Raw genomic sequence first — 20,529 nt, 5'->3', positions numbered from 1 at the left:
TTTGCAACGTACCGCTGGAAACTTTCTTTCCGGGAGAGTTCATTCGTGCGAACGGGAGCGCGGCTGAAGGCGGCTAATCAGTTAATGCGGCTGACGGTGCTCACGCGTGGAACGGAAGTCTGCATGCCCAAGGCGAAACCGGCACGTTGAGAGAGAGAGAGAGAGAGAGAGAGAGAGAGAGAGAGAGAGAGAGAGAAAGTTTAATGATACGAAACGCAGAGAGGTCGGCCTGAGGCACATCAAGTTTATCAGGTGGAATCTGCTTACTGCTACGTTACGTTCATAGCCACTGAAGGTGTCCTTGTTTTCTTTTTTCTATTATTATTCTAGTTCGCTGCAATACTCAAGTCACTTACGAGATTAGTTGCTAGTAATGGTCAGACGAACGTTCTGTGTGCCTTTACATAGTGACATTGTGTTACCTCCGTTGACCTTGAATGTTAACCTTGTAATGCCTTGGCACACTTCCACAGAAAGGAAAACCGGAACCAGTTGTTCGATTTTATTACTGGCTATGCAAGTATATATGTACAAAAATAAAAAAAAGTAATGAGACGGTATCTCAGTAAAAAACATATTGGTATAGTAAATAATTATTAGTAAATATTTTTTAACTGTCTGTAGCTGGAACTTCAGTAGAGTAGAGAAAAAGCGCTACATGGGGGGGGGGGGGGGGGGGCGTCGCGTTATATTTTCCGCACTTAACTAAGCATTTCGAGGCGTTATACTAGGCCCAACAATGTGAGAAAAAATTGTGCGTTATGCTTTACACGATCGCATCAAGCAGTGTCTCCAGTGCAGTCAAACGAATGTTTCCCGACTGTCGTCTGGGCACTCTCGGGTTACAGTTTCGAGCTCATATTTGCGACAAAATGTTCTTACGCTAGAAATGCTCGTTAGAGCAGATGCCAGCTGTGGTGCCCTGTATTCGCTATATCAGACCAAGTCTCTACATCCGGTCGGCCTCTATGTATAGAGGGAATGTATTTATATACCCACTATACCTAATCGAGTCCGTTCAGAAAGTTGGCAAGCATGTAAGCAGTCCATTGGCGGATTAAAGTAGCAGTGTACGTTCTAATCGTGTCCATACATTGAGTCAACCCGGACACTTCAAGACAGCACCAGCGAATCCTGGTGTACACCATGTTATTAACCAAAGAGGTTGGCGAACGGCAAACAGCACGCAAGAACCTTTACGACCCCAGATGTTTTTCTTGTTTCTTTCTTTTTTTTTGTACTTGCTGGGGGTGGGGTGGAGGGGACAGATGTGTGGCACACCGTGAGTGAAAGACCATGCGGTAAGCTTCTCGATGCAGCCGCAGCTATAGGTAAGAATTCGAACCCAAATAAGGAAGTATAAGTGGCATGCCAGGTTTCAACGGTTGAGCCGCGCTTAACCTTCTACGACCTCCACTTTCTCACACAGGCGTGAAGTCATTCTTTATTTAAGTTCGTGTGCTCTGATATGACAGCGCCTTTGGTTGCGTATCGTTACGCGTATTCCACGCGACGCCCCGAATATCCGCATTGCGAGTTGTGCCGTTTCCAGGAACCTTTAAGAGCTGTACTTTGTCCCCATTTCATGGAAGACCAACAGAGGCTGGCAAATGTTCTTGGGCGTTTAGACAGCCGACCATTTTTACAGGACGTCATATTTGGCCCTTGGCGTGAGTGTAAATCATGTTTTCACGCCATCGAGACCTTACTTGTTTTTTTTAAAGGTGTACCAGTCGGGAACTTTACTGTATCCTCACAGGCAGTAAACATGCCTGTTATACGTGCTTTCACTCTTCCCTCTTTCGGGATCTTCATCAATCTCACTTGTGTTTATTTCCCTCTTTCCGGTACACCAGTGCAGAGTAAGGCGTTAGAAAAAAAATCCGGCAGTAGCCATCTCACGATGGCTGTCGACGGTAATGCGTTAGCATTTAATCAATATAGCCACACAACCTATTGCTACCGTCGAAACGAGTTATGTATGAGACGTGTATTGGCGGCGGGACTCCTCTCTCGCGCATCTTTCTGTACACGCTGTGCCATCTAGTGGCGCCGCCGAGAAAGCCGCGTGTGGCCTCCGAGACGAGAAGCGAGACGCTGGTGCATGAGAAAGCTGAGAGTTGTTCCCCTCGTTTTCCGCGCACTCAGTGCCACAAACTCAGTGACCCAAGTTGGCGAAACGTTCATTGAAGTGAGGCACATACCCAGTGCATTCATGGGGCAGCTCGCTAATGTGTTGGCGTGAAGTGCGGTCTTTGAAAAGCGACACAAACCCAGTAACAATTCTGCTACGCGGTAACTCAAACACAAACCCCTTTTCCAGCTGCCGTTTGAGGTCTGTCTGAGCAGAAGCGGTGCGTGCCCCCGAGAGCTCGCCTTCGTGCATAGCGTTCGTTGCCAGCGTTTCCGCGAAAGCATCACGGTTACATAAGCTGCACTTGTCTGTAGCCATGAGAAGCAGTCAGGGATCTTTGAATGATATCGCGTTCCACTCTTACAGGCGACGATTAAGCGTCCTCCCCATTTTTTTTTCTCTTACGGACAACGTCACCGCCGTCAAACCCAGCGCCGAAACCGACGCCGGATTGTCTGCGACGCCAGGCCCTGAACGCATTTCGCGTTAAATTCTTTCATTCACCTAAATCCCAAAAAGAAAAAGCCCACATTTGCATAAATTTTTTATGTCGCCTGTTGAATGCCGAGAAGAGCGAAATGAAGTCAGACTGTCCCTCTGATTGGCATTGTTTATCTTGGAATAAAGGAGGTACTGCGCTATAAGCACACGGATAACAAAAGTAGACGTGGAGAGGACACGCACAGTCCTGTCCAGCTGTTGTCCTTCTGTTTATAGCGCAGTACCCACCTTATTACAAGATGAACTTCCATCAACTAGCCCGACCTGCCGCTCGACTGATATAGCTTAGTTGTCGCCGTCTGTGCTTACCGTGGAGAACTTCTATGACGCCTCAATCACATCCCGTCACAGAAGAAGCATCTGCAGTCGCTGAAGGTACGGTGCAATCTGCAACGCGCGTATTTGTCGGCGCCACCAGTGCGCTGCTGGGCTTGAACACAGCAGGTGCCTCGAGCACCAAACGCTCTCCTCCGCGACGCAGCGACGCAGTCTAGATAACACGCGCCGACCATGCGTACAGTGATGCTCTGAGAGACTCACAGTGCGTCCCAGAGGAAGCCGAGAAAACTAACAACTCTCAGATGTGCAGCAAGCCTCTGACAATGTCAGAACTAAAAGAGAGAAAGAGGAGAAAAGCAAAGGAAAGACAGGGACGTTAACCAGAGATTATCTCCGGTTCTCTACCCTGTACTGGGGAGGGGCAAGGGGATGCAATAGGTGAGAAAGAAAGAAAGATAAAAAAGGGGAAAAAACTAAAATGACCTAAGAGACTTACCAGGTAGCAGCTGAGATGTCCTGGCTTATCTCAGCTGCTTTACTATTTGATGCTGTCTCAGCTAGCTTTACTACTGCACTATTTGACTCAATTTGTATAGCTGTAGCGCAGGTACGCCTGACGCAATTAAAAAGAAAACGAGGCACACTGCATGTGGTCAGGAACGACGATTATTTGCGCGCGGAAAGGTACGCCAAGAGCCTGGACAGTGCACGGACATTTTCTTCGAATGGCGCGTCCTGGAATACGTACCTACGGTACTTACTTCGTTCCACATATTTGATGAAACAACGGAAAATTATCAACCGACTACGCGTTGACTGCATGACGTGACCCTATCTATATCTTCCGAACCGATACACAGTCCCAGACGTGGGAAAGAGGGCTACAAAACAGTGCGCGTTTGGAAAACTAAAAACTGCGGATTGAGTGAGTCAATGGAGGTCGCTGTGGCGGGCCACACGTGACCCCGAATTGACGAAAGGTGCGTCGTCCGTTATCGTCAGCACAGCAAGCTATGCACCGTCGTAGAAATTCAGCTACGATTACCTTGGGCTGAACCTCTCGTCGAACCGGCTCGGAATGGTTCTTCCTAAATGTTTCAGTTGACATTCGGTTCGGTTCCAGGATGGCGAAAAACGATCGGTTTCACTCGGTTCCCGTTCGGTTCTGGTTCGCTTTGACACACTGGCTGTCACTAGTTTAGCCACAACACTGTCGGGAACGGGATCAATTTGGCAACGTTTCACGTGACTCGGTATACCGGACGCGTCGGCGTACACGGCCGACAGCGTTCCTGAAACTGTGCCAAGTTTGCTATGTATACGCCAAGCGCACTATCGGCTGTTTAATTCTCGGCGTCCGATGCTGATTCGCACGAAATCTGACGAAGGTGGTATTAAGTCCGAAAGGGATCGCTCGAGAATATCCACCCTGAATATTACATGTGCTGTGCAACACACACACTCACCCGCACGCCTCTATTCGCCCTGCTCAGGTTCCTAAGTAGGCTTGTCCCCATGGACTGGCGTTTCATATGCACTAGCATGCATATTTGCACGCACTCACTGACGAGCACTTAGTGTCGACGAGCTAGAATCGCTGGTGGCCAGTACAGTGGACGCGACGGGATATTGTTTGTACGATGTACCGGAAGGCAGAAATATTTCCGTTCTAGAAGTGCGCTACATTGAAATGGGCTTGATGGGACTAATCAACGAAAGACCCTTGATCAAAGCCCGTTAGCTCGCCTTACTGATCAATACCTATACAATCGTTCGCAAACACTCTACGTGACGAGATGCTTTCTTAGCAGCAGGTTTACAGCGTGAGCTGTTATGGGATCATTCCGATAGCCGTTTCGGTTGGCAATGGTGCCCGCCGCCGCCGGTGTCAGTCGCAGCTGTCGCCTTGCGCGCGACAAGTCGCGCGGTCTCACAGGCGCGCCGCGTAGCGTCGATACGTACTGACTTTGCACTGCAGTTGCATATTGTGGCGCGTGTAAGAACATACGTATCCAATTGGTTCCTGTTTTAATATTTCGTGCATGCGCACGCTTAGATTTCGCATTGGGACGATGCATCCTTTGAAAGGGAGGACAGTGCCGCATCTGTAGTGCAGTAACTACAATGACAAAAATAAGACGTATCGCCATTTAAAAGAAACGCAGCGAACAGGAAGAAGTGACTTGCGCGTTGCAATAAGCCGTCCTTTCTTGTTAGTGTTCCTGCAGACTGAGTGCTTTGAGCCCTCCGTTTTCCACTTGCATCGTGTATCGTAACACGTATCAAGAGATGTGACAGGTGCGCCGCGTAGTCTCGCTGCCTGTGTTACCTGTTCCCAACGCGTTATGGGGCCTGCTTCCAAGGTACGAGCTGCTGATGCAGAAGAGACTCGTAGAGCTACGTGCGCGGCTGCAACCAGGCAACGTCGGGCTCAGCAGACCACTGTGGCGAGACCAGCACAAGCCGCAGGTCGCCGTGCGGACAGTTTAGTTCGTTCTCGAGAAGACGGCGTTAGAAGACTTCGCCACGAAGCCCCTCTAGCGCGTGCTGCCGGAAATGCGGCCCGGAAGCTAGGTGCACGCTGCGAAGACACTCAAGGGTGTGCTGCCGAAAATCGGGTACGACAGCTTCGCCGCGAAGACCCTCGTGTGCGTGCAGCAGGGAATGAGGCCCGGGAGCATCGTCGCGCAGACACTCACATGTGAGCAGTCGAAAATGAGGCCCTCGCCGTGTAGCGCAACCCTCCACATAAACGTGATAGACGGGCTGGTCAGTGGTGCGGTTGGGAGCCTCTTCCAACCTAAGGTAGACGAGTCAGGACTCGCGAAGAGAGTGTGGCTCAGATTCGACTGTCGTTTCACGGGACGACTGGCACGGCTAACGGCGGCACCTTTGCGCAGTGTGATCGGGAGCGCGGTCCAGCCCGAGTGGGCACCAAGTGAACAACGCACGGCGACACAAATATGTTCGCGTTGTTTACGAATGCAACACGCGTGCACACCCAGAAGCTTGTGTACGTGGCGCTGAGTCGAGCCACTTCACTTGATGGCCTTTTCAGCACGAACGCTCAATACGACTTCACGCGTCTCCACGCCGCCGAAAACGAATGCTGAGCACTGCGTGACGAATTCCATAGACTCAAGCTCTGAGGGTATTACGGTTGCTTCAGTGTATGTGACTCCAAGTGCTCAACATGGGAACGTTACGGACATCTTGGCACATACCTTCGTTCCTCAACACGATGTGCCCCTAATTTTAGAGCGCTGCTCTTAGGCGCCCGTGCCTGCGTTGAGCGTCGGTGGGGTTATACCTCGTAGCCGAACGAACGAGCACAGCGAAAGAGGAAATCGAACGCGAAGCGAGGCCTGAAATGAAAGAAGAGTGCGCGAGGGGAAGGTGGAGGAGGAGCGGAGGGGAAACGGCCTGCGCATGCGCTGAGTTTCCGGCGGCCGCGGCATCCACAGATCACTTCGTGCAAGGGGCGATGGCGAGCGGTAACGAGTAAGACTGGATGTGACGGCTCCTTTGGCTGCTCGCTGACACTGGTGGCACGACTTCCTCGCGACGAAGGGCCGCTCTCGTCCTTGGTGGAACGAAGGCGTAGTGCCGCGCAAGACGGACTGTGCGGCGACGATCATGTAGGTTAACAATAAATTAGTCGAGGGAACTCTGGCGCCAGTGTCTACGGAAGCTGCAAGCGGGGCAGTTCAGCCAGTGTGGGTATTGTGGGAAGTACATGGATGTGCCTTAACTTCGTCCTTTTGGCTTCCTGACTTAGTAAGCTCGCCAGTTCCAACAGAGTACTTCGTACTAAACAATTACATGAACATTCTTAAAATTGTCAGACATCAGCATTCGAACACATGACCTCTAGTACAGAAGCCCTATATTGAAACGATTGCGCCACGGACGCCTGCATCTACAAGCGACATGAAACACCCTTACGAATTTACCGCGGGCAAGCCAGTGCCTTGGGACGTTTGGCGCATTCCGATTTGGCCACATCGACAAGCTGAATCGTTGCAATTAGTAGCGTTTGCGTGTGTTCGCAGCATCTTCTTCACTTCGAGAAGTATAGATTGCTCTTAAATTTAGGACAACGAAGGCATATAAAGCGTAATAAGCAAAGCCACAAGAACTTCTGAATCGACAAGCATTAAGATCAGACGAATTCATGTAGTACTTCCCATCATTGAACGAGTGCAGCGCCAGTTTCCTTTAGTAATTATTGTACGAAACCCTATGGCGACGGCGTCTACGATATGGCGCCTGAGTAGCGCGCGTCGTCTGTATGGAAACAAAGCGCGCTACTCACAGCGTTCTCTTCCTGATTTAAACTTTGTAGCTATATTATCATAATGCAAAATATTGATGCGTGAAATGAAAACACGTATAGAGCTTCGCTCAAATTTCGCATTAGGGAGTATCGTAATCATCGGTGAATTTTTTACGGGGGATTTCGACGTAAACACGAAGGATCCCGACAACGTCTAGTTCGTACACTGTGTGCAAGAAGACCTCGGCATGGAATTTGTGTCATATGCACACTGCAGCTCTTGCCGCACAATTTCTTGTTCGGATTTCGTATTTAAAAACATCAAAGCGCCCTTATTGCCCCGCTGCATGCCCTTCTCGACCTACTTTTCCGACCATAAAACACACCTGAGTGTGTATTAATAAATGTATGCAAATAAAAACACGACTTTCAATATACACATTACTTGGAGTTGCCGTGTTCATCCAGTTTACGACGGTGTCCTATGGAGACGCTCCTCCAGCTTACAGGAGGAGGACTGTTATGTGTGTGCCGCGCAGACCTGTGACTTTCTTTTTCTTGGCTTGCGGGGTCTATCCGGAGACTGTACTTTGTCCGGCGCTCTTGTTTTACTAAACCATAATACCCTTGGTAGTTAAGTGATCTAGTTAGACCAAGCGTTAAAAAAAGAAGACACCTTCATGTGCACCTGCTTAGTATGTCGCAAGTTCCACTCCGCATTATACCAGTGCACGTAAAGAAGGAACAGTAAAAACTTCGCATGCACCGGCTCGGATTTTTGCATGCATGAGGGGTCACATTTCGAAGGCAGTTCCTCGCGTATTAGCCACGCTTGCCAGCACTGGTTGGATCCTGCGATCGAAACTTCTTTCGCGCCGCATCTTGTGTTCCGACGTAACCACCACTACCTTTATCCTTCTCTAATTTTGACTTAATCAACCCTGTAAGAAAAACTTCTCCTTAGCGCCTTTTATTGCGCACTCTTTTAGGTATTTGCTGAAGCCGTACCTTGCTGTTATTCTGTCTTACGTCCGACCGAGCCGATCAATTTTCTTCTCTTTATTCGCGAAACTATGACCTATAGGCAGAATGTGCCAGCAGCAATTTTTTTTTTCCAGTTGGACGAGCATGAGTGCGTGGTATCTGCTGCCTTTCGATAGCGTCACACTTGGCTTTTCCGCAATGTATGAGTTGGGGCGTGACTTAAACCTCGTGTTATGTTTTCTATATGATACGAATACCTTATGATCGCCCTTATGCGCCCATGTACTTCAACCACCCTTCGCTTTGTTTTCTCGGCCAGCAGTCAACGTTGTTAATATGTTTAGTTAAGAGGAAGCTTTAGCTAGGGTGCTCCTATCTAAATCCATGTAAAAGGAGAATTCGTTTCTCTCGGCAACCACTGCTTAAAATTTGACGAGGCTTGTAGAATTAAAAAAAACTTGAAATCTAGTGACTGTACGTTTCAAATATTTTGTTTAAGCCCTCATCTTTATAAAAAAAAATTGGCAAAAATCGAAAATATTCAAAAACAGAACTGTCAAGCTTACAACTCTGTAACTCAGCAACGAAAAATGATAATACAATTCTGTGAATTGCATTTAATAGTACATCTAAAGCGGACAAAATTGGCATGTTACACATCAATCTAAGAAAAATTGTAATATAGAAATACAGCTTTTGCAGAACCTTCGTACACAACGTAACAAATTCACGTAAGCTGTGAAATGACATATCGAATTTGTCCGCTTTGAATTTTCTAATGGATTCCGTTTACAGAACCGTGATCTCTGTTCTTGATGCAGAGCTATGAATTTGTAAACTTCGTGCTTCTATATTTTCCAACTTTCGAATATTTGAAAATTCTTTTAACAAAATTCAAGACCTAAATCGATATTGCGCTTCCAGCAGTCACTAGAATTGAACTTTCTCTTTCACATGCAACAAATTTCATTAATATCAGACCACGTGGTATCCCAGAAAAACGTTCTTGCGTTTAACATTTATTTGAATAGGCCGCATCGGAGTTGGGCCGGAGATGAAGCTTCCTCTTAACTCGTATGCGTACAGTTACTGCGTTGGTCAGCCGGAGCAATCGCCGACATAACAGGAAGGCTAGTCCCGCCTGCCTATCTTTAATCCATGCCATTACGCGTCATTTCTTCCCGCGCTGCTTTTGTTGATCCTGTAAGCTTTCTTAAGCTCATAGCCACTTACATTCTGCGTTGTTGGCTGTAGGTCCCTTCTTTCCGGCTCATCGCAAGCCGTCCTCGATCTCTCTATGGGATCCAGCGCACGCTCATAGCGCACATTCTCTGGAGAACAGGAATTAAGCAGTTAACCGATATACGTGGCGATCAAGTTAATTTCTCCCACAGCGCAGCAGCGGCACTGCTACACGCTGCGACGCTTTCCCTCTTTCTTCTTGCAGGAAATCATAGAGCAGGAAAACGCTCTCTTTCTTTTTCTTTCTTATTCTATGTGATTTGTCGATGGCCATACATGCACCGCGATATTTAAAAGAAAGCATGAAAAAGAAAAGGGGGGGGGGGGAGGGTCAAATAAACGCATGCTGGCCTGTGTGACACAAGTACTGCAGCCGTGAATGAGCACTTTTGTTGTTCAAGGTCGTGCTCGCATGACCTTGAAAAAATCATGACCAAACAGAAGTATGATCTACTGGCAGCATCGCGAGATTTCGAGAGGGCATATTGTGTTCTTGTGAGAGTGTGAAAAGGGAGCTCGTCCGTCTGCGCATGTGCGGGGTACGTACGCCTTCCTTTAGCACGGAATGGTATTCTCTATCGTTTACTTTTGGGAGTTACATACCTTTGGAGAGATTCGCATCGAGGCACCCTAGTTGCTTCAACAAGCGTCCCCACTCTGGTGTCATCAATATGAACTATATTGTAACAGAAAAAAAAAGAAATAGGTAAATGCGGTATAATTAGTATTTAGACAAACTTAATTGGGGTTAGTGTAGTGATCAATTCTGCGTATCAAATCTCGACCGATGTGGTATGGAATATAGGACTGCCGAACTTCTTTCTATCTCGATTTTAACCGCATGGTTTCCCATGACGTCCCCGCAGCGCAGAATATAGTCAAGGCGTCGTTCTGTCCCAGCCACGTATATTTCGCGCGTGCCTGTACACTGCGTTCTCGTTCCACTTTCTCCTACTACCTCAGAGATGTGTGCCATCACCGAGCAGCAGATTAGTGGCAACCGCAGCGGCGAAAAAAGAAAAACATCGCAGCAGGAAACTGTGGCACGCCTGGTGCCACCTGGAATCGGGTCGTTAAGGTTAATCGACGTCCGGGGTTTTACTTATCCGAACCACGATTTGATTATGAAACGCATCGTAGTGAGTGACTCCAGAATTATTTTGACCAACTGGGATTCTTTAAGGTGCACCCAAATGTGGGTACAAGAGCCCCCCTCTGCAGTTCGTCCCCGTCGAAGCGGGGCCGCCGCGGCCTGATTCGCACCCGCGACGTCGAGCCCAGCAGCGCGACGGCATATTGCTGCTAAGCTGCCGCGGCGGCGATAGGCGGGTAGTGTATTGCATTGGTCTAAGTGTATACGCACATGGACTCTACCCCTTCCTCTCAGACTACGTAAGTACACTGCGATTAAAAAATATTTGTCGAAGGAGAGGTATACCAGTGACGCAACCGCAGTGGGGCATACGCGAAAGGCTTTGAGCGTGCTGCGGACGTTGTTTCGGAACTACAGGTAGATAAGTGACGTAACCAAATTCATCTGCTGCAGTTATTTACGCGTTAGAAGCGCTTACGTGGCTAACTTACGTTACAGCTAGCGGGCGTGTTACGGTATAAGTTTGCAACCGCGCTCGCTCCCTATTTATGTCGGAAGGGTGCCATATAAGAAGGGTGTCAGCCGTATTCATAGTTGGCCCATTTGTTTTTCAGAGGATGTTTGCGCAGTGCAGATTAAATAAATGGCCCCTGCGTACTGGAGACGCCCGAGGCTCCTTCCGCCGTTTCTGGACCGTATGCGTGTCGAAAGCATTGGAGCCATAGCCGAGCAGGCGTACAACTTCTGAAACAAAGTGCGGTGGTATTAAATAAGTAAATAAATAAATAAATAAATAAATAAATAAATAAATAAATAAATAAATAAATAAATAAATTTATAAGACAGTATGCGGAATCCTACTGTCTAATCTTGCAGTCGTGCTCGCTCCCTCTCCGTAGTGGGCACGAATTGTCGTCCCTCTGTCTTGCTGCCCGAGCCTTGTCACGCTATTTCTGGACCCTATACGTGTCGAATGCGGGGTCAGCATGGCCAAGCAACCACCACATTTCTGCAACGGCTTGCACACTCGTAAGCAGTATAACTCCTGATGTGCACCGGTTTGAGTTTGGTGGATTATCCATACACGATGGCTGAGTAAGTTCTTTAAAACGCGACTACACCTGCTGCGATCGGCAAACGTACTACCGAGCCATAATTCTCTGGACGCGGAGATAGAGGCTAAATTTAGCTTGCCTCCTTCTGCGCACGCGACACAGATGGCGACCAGCTGTCTGGAAGAAGCGCAGGTGGTCCAAATTTCCGGAGTCCCCCGCTACGGCGTACGACATAATCAGAAAGTGTAAAACCCCATAATTCAATTCAAGGCCACATTTCGACCCCATTCCTAGTCTCTTTTTTACGTGCTGCTACTCGTGCCATGGAGTGATGGTTTCTTTCCATCCTCTACTCAACCATACCAGAGCAAGGCGTCTGGGTAGTATGGTTGCAAAGATATAAGCGATAATGCTATAACATGTTTTCATTCTTTGATGTTCTCGCAAGTGGCCTCGTTGACTGATTTTAACGACGTTTCCCGTCAAAAGAAAGAAAAAAAAATTTTTTTCACGGTATTCATGGTTTGGAATCTATAGTGATTCTGTGGCTGACGTTTAAAAACCCGATGTGCGTGTGCTCCTTCCACCCCTCACCTCGAGTCCAGCCGCCGGTAATACTTCTCCGAAACTTCAGTGTTCGCCAGTATGGCGGAATGTAGGACGAATCCAACAAGAATCCTGCTATTACACCGTCTTCCTGGGGAAATAGCGATAGAACCGGCGCAACGGAGCGGCGTTTAAGAGGCTGCTGCCGGGTGATTGAAAGCCAGAAGAAACGGCAGGAAGAACCCGCCAGTCGGATAGAAATGCGAGAAGGACAAACAAACAAAACAAGACAGCGTCGAGCGGCGTTTCGACAACTCCGCGCGCGGCGGCGCGGCCTCTCTCTCCCTGCACTGTGTGAGTGCTTCACGCCCGTAATCGAAATCCGCCGGAGTCGTGAAGCCGAGACGAGGGACGATCTCGTTTCCCACTGACGCCGTCGGCTTTGTATTACCCGGGAATGACGCGAGAGCGGAGGAAAGTTTTTTTTTTTTTTCGAAGCGGCTCAACCTACCGAATGACGACGCTCTCTAGAAGCTGTCATGTGCAAGCTTCGGGAAGAGGCGATGGAGAAGGGCGACTTGCGCGCGATGAGGAATGTGTAAGAGACGCTTCTTTCAAAAAAAAAAAAAGGGAAATTAAAACTTTACGAGTACTAGAGGTATATACCGCCAGTGCGCGCAGGTATACCTGCATACCCTGCATGACGCGCCGTGTTTGGTACGAGCGTGCACTCGAGCGTCGACGCCATGCGGGCGGTGCTGAAATTAATCCGACGCTGTAAGGACGAGAGTGCGAAGCGAGTGTTTAGCAGACACCCATAGGTCGCCCGTTGGGTGAAGTACAGAAAGCTGGCAATGTGTGCTGCAGCGAGACGTATGCGTTTATATACGTTTACACATTTGTGTTCGCATTTCTACGATTAAAATACTCTTTATACAGTCTCGCTCGACGTAGATTCGGCCAATTGGAACGTATAGCGGAACTACTGTGGAACGATGCTCGGAGCGTACGCTTGCGCGTTATGCGTTTATGCAGTTATACGTTGTACATTTACGAGGTTGATATGTTTGCTTACCTTCCTTTGATATCTGCTTTCGCGACAATTTCGAAGCAGCGCTCCGATGTGACGGGTGGATGTGGTGATGATTGATAGATCTGCACAGGATTCAAGCGCGCCTTCTCTCATTGCCAAAGAAGGCTCACACATCTAGAGATACTATCTAGACACATCTAGATGCTGTCTGCGTATCCCGGCGGCTTTACTGTCAGAGCGTTGGATCACACGCGGAGTCGTTCATCTCCGTGGATTGGAAGCTTAGGCTCGTTGGCGCGTTACAGTACACTTCTCTTTCGCGACAACGGAGTCGTTATGGGGAATGACGGTTCAGAATTTGTCTCCTGGCTTTTTTCTTTTCTTTTTTTTTTTAACTGGCGATGCACCTTACAGGTATAAGCTCCTATAACAAGGCTGCCGGCATAACTCGGGTGGCACTGCAGCTCCACTTGTTTCGAACTTTCGATGACGAACAGGGCTTACTGTTAAGCTGCAGCTCTTGAAGCGTGACGTTTGAGCAGAGGAGAAGGAACCAGTGCTCGATTAGCACAGGAAACACTTCCACGGCAGGGGCTCGCTGATTTGATATTTTAAAGGAAGCTTAAAACGAGTCGCACTGACGAAAGCTATCAGCGCTATTGATGAAACTAACTTGTTTTGAAGTTATATTTGATCCAGCGGACGGATATTGCAATGCATCAGTAGAATTGTCTATGAAGTGCAGTTTCAGCGTAATCTGTCATGTTTTTCACAAAATTTGTCTTTTATCCCGCTATGTGAACCACTGCATTTTTCTTTTAGTGTTCTTTATTATCAGATGTTCATTTAGTCAGTCTGTGTGCGTGCGCGTGTGCGTGTGTGTGCGTGTGCGTGCGCGCCTACATACGTGTCTGTATGTAAACTACTATATACTTCCTTGTCTGTTCTTTCTGCGTTTTCTGTCAGCGCCGTCGTCTTTTTCTTTTTTTTTTTTTGCCATGTAGCATTTTCGCACTAATTGGTCGCGTGTTTCAAATGCTTGCAACACGCAAACCTGTAACTCTAGACTCTTCCTCGCAAACTGTTGTTATGTGGAGGGTAAGGGGCTCTCATTCTCCGCTACACGCAGTTTCCTCCCTCGTGTCCGCTCTGTTGTTGTTGTTTTTTTTTTTTTTACGTACAGAAAAGTAATGAAGAGTAAGGCCGCATTTCAACCCTCCATGGTTGCTCAGTGGCTACGGTGTTGGGCTGCTAAGCGCGGGGTCGCGGGATCGAATCCCGACCACAGTGGTCGCGTTTCGATGGGGGCGAAATGCGAAACCACCCGTGTACTTAGATTTAGGTACACGTTAAAGAACCCGAGGTGGTGCAGATTATTCCGGAATCCCACACTACGGCGCGCCTCATAATCAGAAGGTGGTTTTGGCACGTATAAAACCCCATAATTTAATTCAAGGCCGCATTTCGGCCCCATCAGAATGCGGCCGGGGCGGCCGGAATTTGATCCCGCTCAACTGGGCTTAGCAGAGCAACGCTAAATGATTCACGTAGCTGCAATGCCATATGAGCGGTGGGAAAGCCTCGAGCTTACGGCCTCTCTTTACTGCCAGGAAATGTAATTCCTGCAATCCGCTGAGCTTCAGCGTGCAGGAGTCAGTTGGCAAACGAGGCCGTGCCCACCCCCAGGGGGAAAGGCAGCGTGTTAACCTAGGGTGCGCCGAGAGGGGACGACAAGACTCACTAAATTGATGCCCATGGGAGGGCGCTTGAGCGTTTCTGCTGCTTTCTCTCGTTCGCGAATTTTCATGCGGTTGCTGTTTCCCCCTCTCGTCAATAGAAGAAACGGTGCTGCTTTTAAACGCGTAGTTTAAGCACACCCAGCGGAACTCGTCCTGCTTGTTCATTGTTCATCAACCAAAGGCAAGGACGCGGCCGTGAACTTGCCTGCATTGGACGCGGAGGGGAAAGTGTGGTGGAATGCAAGCGTCATTTTTGGACGGCGTGCCCCCGTTAGATCTGGTATCTCTGGCACGCGTGACTCCTACTTTCATGAAGCAAGCAATAATTTCTCAACACGATTGGAGTCAAACGTATTGGACAAACACGTGATATTGTCACGGCAGAGCGCACGGTAGGATTTATTGCTCCGCCCTCAGCAGGCAGAGCTACGGCAAAGCAGCCGAACAAGTTCTAATTGGGTAAAAACTCCTGGGAATGAAACATACCCGGCCAATACTCGGAGAGCACGTGTTGATCCAAGATTGCGAGAGAAAAAGCGAAGGTAAAGGCTTCAGGAGGAGCTCGCTTGCCAACGCTGGCCGCGTGACGCAGTGCTCTCTCCTATCTTGCATTTCCTTCCTCCATCTTTGCCATCGCGCGAGTTCACGTCACGCATGCACTAGCGGAGAGGAGGAGTAGCCAGCGACGAATAGGGTGAAGAGATGAAGAAGAGGAGTTGCCAGAACAGTACGACTGCGTGTCCCGGTGAACAGGTTCACAAATGAGGCGTAGTGCAGTGCTCCATGACACTTTCCATCGCTCCCTTCTCTTACTCACAAGCAGTGTACGCAGAGTTCTTATCACAACGCTGCCCCACGTCGCCGCGGCTGAACCGCAAATGCGCTGAAACCTAAATCTTCCGACGACGCATTGCCTTTTTGGCTAGAACAAAAACAACAGTGAAAAGAACAGACACGTGACAGGATGTGCCTTAAATCATTGTCAAGACAATGTGTGTACTTGGTTACGCCGAATATGAGCTTCTCTTAGTCCCCCCCCCCCCCCCCCCCCCAAAGAAAAAGACATAATAGCTCACTAAAGCGGGAACACATGTTGCTAAGCTATCACGTGTTGCCTTCGGTTTCCCACGCAGCCTACGCCAGAAACTGGGCTTCGGCGGCGACGCCACCAGGGAGGCTGAACACGCCGACGACGTGGGCGGCGGCGCCGAGCCGATGGTCTCGGAGGATGCCAATCTGCGACGCGAGGTCGAGTCTCTGGACGAGCTGGCGCTCAAGCTCGAGGACCTGGCGGCCACCCTGCGCGAGGCGCTGCTGCGTGCCAGCGCCCAGAGCCCGTCGCTCGTGGAACAGACAACCCGGGGTGCCCACTACTTCGTCCGCTTCCAGCTGCCCATCGTCGCATTCGTGCAGGTCAGTGACTGTGAACCAGTAAACTTTCCGGCATAAGAACTGAAAGCCGGAAGAGTTTGTGTAAATTCGTTGTTAACTACCGTGCGACGGAAAGACAAGTGAGAAGAACGAGTGATAAGGAGGTAGGGTTATTCGCAAGCAATCGTAAATCAAAAGCAGCACTCTGAGTGTTTACTTGATTCTTGTCCTTTCACTTTCTGTCGCGCCGGAAGCAATAATAATGGATCCAGTAAAATTTGTTGCCAGGCGAGTTGGTTGAATGCTAAGAGACACACACTAGAGCGACGAGGGAACAGACTTTATAAGACGGGGATATCAGGAATACACGGCGGGTGCTAACAATGCAGTGAGAATACAGGGTTAGTCCCCACCCTGCATGCTTCTTATTCCTTTCTTTTTAAATGGACACTAAAGAAAAAATGTACGCCGAGTTAGATAAACATATTATTTGGGGAAAGGTGAATTCCTTATTCTTTTCCTCGCCTGCCTCTTCTCTGGCACTGTGCCCACTAATAGAGGCAGCCGTACTCCAACCGCTGTGTTCCTCTAGATGTGGGCGAGGAAAGATTGAAGGCTTGGTGAATGTCGCGAGGTCGCATTACAGGAGGCTAGACAATGACGTTGATTGGAAGGGGTTAACTGTTCATAATTGTTACCGAGTAACAAGGCAGAGAAAGGAAACGTTCTTGCATATATTTCTGAAGACTACGAGCAGAGGTACCTGCACGTGTTTCAATTTCTAAGGCAGTCCGAACCTTTCTTCCAAGGTCCGGCACTACTTAAAAGAATGTCCCAGGTATATTGCGTTCTCCCCATCCAATCACACTGCGACGCGATCATTGTATACACGCAAGGAGGATTGAAAAGAGAGAGAGAGAGTGTGTGTGTGTTGGGGGGGGACGCAAAGGAAAGACAGGGAGGTCACTGTCGTAAAAACTTTGCCGTGCACCGCGCCTGTTGTTTCAGCACCTCGCGAGACGCATTACTCAAAGGAGAGAATTGCCGAGCAAGTCGGGACGTCTGCGCCATTCGCGGCATATTTTGGTAAAGTTGCAGTGAAGCAGCGATGGTGTGGACTCCAAAACAACGACGTTGCTCCCGCAAACGGAACCACGGAAGTTACGGCTGAGGTCGTCCGCTTTTGCGCTCTCCGTTAACCACTGCTATAACTCTTGGCTATAACTCTCCGCCGCCGGTCTTGGTGCTGGACCGCGTATCCTTCGACAGCTGCTGCTCCCGCAACAACGCGGGCAAAGGAATCGAGGCTGCCTCGAAAGCATTTTTCATTCCTTACACCGTTAGTTAAAAGAGCCCATCCGCGAGGAGGGAGCGCGAACTCGCACGAAATGAATTCTGTAATGGACGCACACTTTAGCAAACAGCGCAAATAACGGGACACAGAAAAGGGGCACACGACACGGGCGCTGACTTCCAACAAGTATGTTCATTGCACTAGTGCGGAATATATAGGCAGAGAAGCAAGAGCGGAAACATAAATGGCGTGAAAAACGTGAGAGAGAGAGAGAGAGAGAGAGAGAGAGAGAGAGAGAAAACATTTATTCGGACCATCGAGGTGGTTGCTCTTGAGGTCGAGTGGGTGGTGTCCTCATTCCAGGACTCCACTGGCCATGGCTGCTCGACGCGCTTGCTGGACGAGAGCTTCTTGTCCCGCCAGGGTATCGCCGGTCAGAAAAGAATGGTTTGAGGTTGCAAGTGGGCGGAGATGTGTTAAATTTACAGATACGAGATTTCCTTATCTAATAACTGGATGGATGGTGAACTGATGCATGAAGGGCCGCGTTGGACGATGGAAAATGCAAATGCCTCGATAATTTCACGTATGCGCTGGTCAGCGTGCTTCTGGATGACGGTGACTTTTTTTTAAAATACGGAATGCATTTACAGGACCTGCAATGCAAAGCAAGATTGTTGCTGTATTCTTGTTTTATGTTGTTGGCGTGCTCGCGGAAGTGATAATTGAGATTGTCCTACGTAGGAGCGCCCGCACTTCAAGGGTATTTCATAAAAAATTTCATTGATGCAGCTGTTCAGGGGCTCCTGATGCTTCTTGAGGCAACTTTCTTTTTTTTTTTTGGGGCGGGGGAGGGGGGGGGTCGTCTCGTTTGACCCTCCCGCATAAAGCTTTCAGCTTGTCTGGGGCTGAAAAAACAACCGAAACACCCATCCTTCCCGCGGCCTTCTTCAATCTATGGGACACCCTGTGCACATAGGGAATGACAGCCGTTTTCGAATTATTGATCTAGGTTTTGCGCGACTTTCTTCCTTTGGTGCATTTCCGCTAACATGTCTTCCACTAGCGTACCAGGAGGACGCTCGGAAAACCAGCCCGCAAAAGCGGCTGTACCTGGCCTTCAAAGGCCATTTCAATCTCGTGTACGCACGATCTTTGCAGTTTATTACCGAAGGCTCCTTTTGCGATTCCCCTCTTCACTAACCTTGAGTGAGCCCACGAAAAACTCAAGAGGCTCTTTGCTGAGCAGGGCGTATACCTCCAGCATACGTGTTATTTCTTGAACAAAAGAGGAAAGTCCAAAAAGCGCAAAGTGTCCTCTGGTAGCTCCTCTGTGAGCGTGATATCATTCATATTATCTACAAAGCTTTTGTAGACGACTTGTACCGCTGAAGCAAGATCGTCGTCAGTCGCCTATATGAGGACGAGGTAGGCGTCGACGTACCTGAACACCTTCTTGGCGCTGACCGTTGGGAGGTTCCTTTCGATGTCACGGTCGTAGCGGGCTAGCAACAGGTAACTCCGTGACCTGTTGCTAGCCACGGGACACCCCGTGGCAGGAGCCAATGCACGCGCCTTCATTTCTGAGGAACATCTTCTCTGTTAACTGGACCACCGTGGAGCGCAGGTACAGCCCTAGCTAGTCGAGAAATATGCCTACATTTCTTCCGCACTCGTTCTGGAAGCGCACGTCCCCGTACGCCTCAATGTCTTCGTCTGCGACTTCAAGGAGAAGTGAGTGGGGCAACGAGTAATAAAGAACCTTTACATCGATGGAGAAAGCTAACATCCCGGCTGTGCTGGAGGAGTTCAAGTACTCAGATACAGCTGCTGAGCTGCGAACAGAGAAAAGGGTCGATCACCTCGAGTAGGACGATTCATTCCTGTCGGAAGCTAGCAAGCGGCTTCTGCCAAGCTCCTCCTTCTGACGCAATCACTCTGAATTGGCAGTCGGGCTTGTGCATTTGTGCTGAGAAAAGGACTTTAAGGTTCTGTCCACTTTTCTTCTTGAACGCTGCAACAAGCTTTTCCAGTCCAGGTTTTTAGCGCATCATCATTGCTTCTTTCTTCGCTCTACTTGGAAGCTTCCCTTCGATTTCATGGAACTGGGCTCTAATGGCGGCCTCAGATTTTGCTTTGTAAACGCCCTTAGGCATGACGGCGAAGCCACCTTTCCTATCGGATACAAGGAGCTTCAACTGTGCTTTCCTGAGGGTAGTACCCAGTTGCGCGGGTTTTACATGTCGATCTATTTTGGATCGAGTTGGCAACGCGTCGAGCCCTTCCAGAATGCACCTGGTAGCCTCGTGTGGTTCTGATTTTGATGCGGTTCTTCGGAAAAGGGCGAGCTGCTCAGGTTTCTCGAGCCTTTCTGTGTCCCATTATTTGCGCTGTTTGCTAAAGTATATGTTCGTACCAACAAGCCCGGCTAGCCACTATTCTGAAGTGCTCTAATAAAACTTATTCCATCTTTCTCACACACACGATCGGTGACTGAGGAACGTGAGAGCAGCGCGCTGTGGCAAGATGGCACACACACTGGGCGCTGTGTAAGAAACAGGACAGAGTGAGACGGCTGCACACAAACTGAAAGTGTTATTTTGAAGTGGTAACGATCACTAAAGCGAAAGCGTACATACTCTCGTAACATTAAGAAACATGACATATCTAGACCAACGATCACAGCGCCTTGTACTCGTTTTGCTGTTGAGCATCTTCGATTGCCAGCCATGGTGGCCACATTTGGATGAGGAGCGAATGAAAAAACACTCGTTACGAATCGATCGAGCGAGGTGGTCAAAGCTAGAGTCCTGCACTGAGACGTTTCTCACACAGCTCGTGTTCCCCTAGTGCGTCTAACCGCATCAATCAATCAATCAAACAATCAATCAATCAATCAATCCGGCGCAGTGATTTCCACAAGGAGGAAGAATAAGGTGGTAGCTCCTCCTACCCTCCAGCTTCCAAAGCACCTATATGTCA

At 49.0% G+C, this 20,529-nt stretch overlaps 1 protein-coding gene across 1 annotated transcript in view; it reads left to right on the top strand.

Moving 5' to 3' along the window:
• Nucleotides 1–20,529, top strand: part of LOC142574085 (uncharacterized) — a 316,362-nt gene that overhangs the window by 55,146 nt on the left and 240,687 nt on the right. Inside the window, exon 3 of the mRNA XM_075683254.1 lies at nucleotides 16,016–16,295. Within this exon, the coding sequence (XP_075539369.1) occupies nucleotides 16,016–16,295 (280 nt within the window). The remainder of the gene's footprint in view (nucleotides 1–16,015; nucleotides 16,296–20,529) is intronic.

This window comes from Dermacentor variabilis, chromosome 3 (assembly GCF_050947875.1).
Source record: "Dermacentor variabilis isolate Ectoservices chromosome 3, ASM5094787v1, whole genome shotgun sequence".
NCBI classification, from domain to species: domain Eukaryota; kingdom Metazoa; phylum Arthropoda; class Arachnida; order Ixodida; family Ixodidae; genus Dermacentor; species Dermacentor variabilis.
Note: the sequence above shows the minus strand (reverse complement) of the source record. Positions and strands in the feature narration are given on the sequence as shown.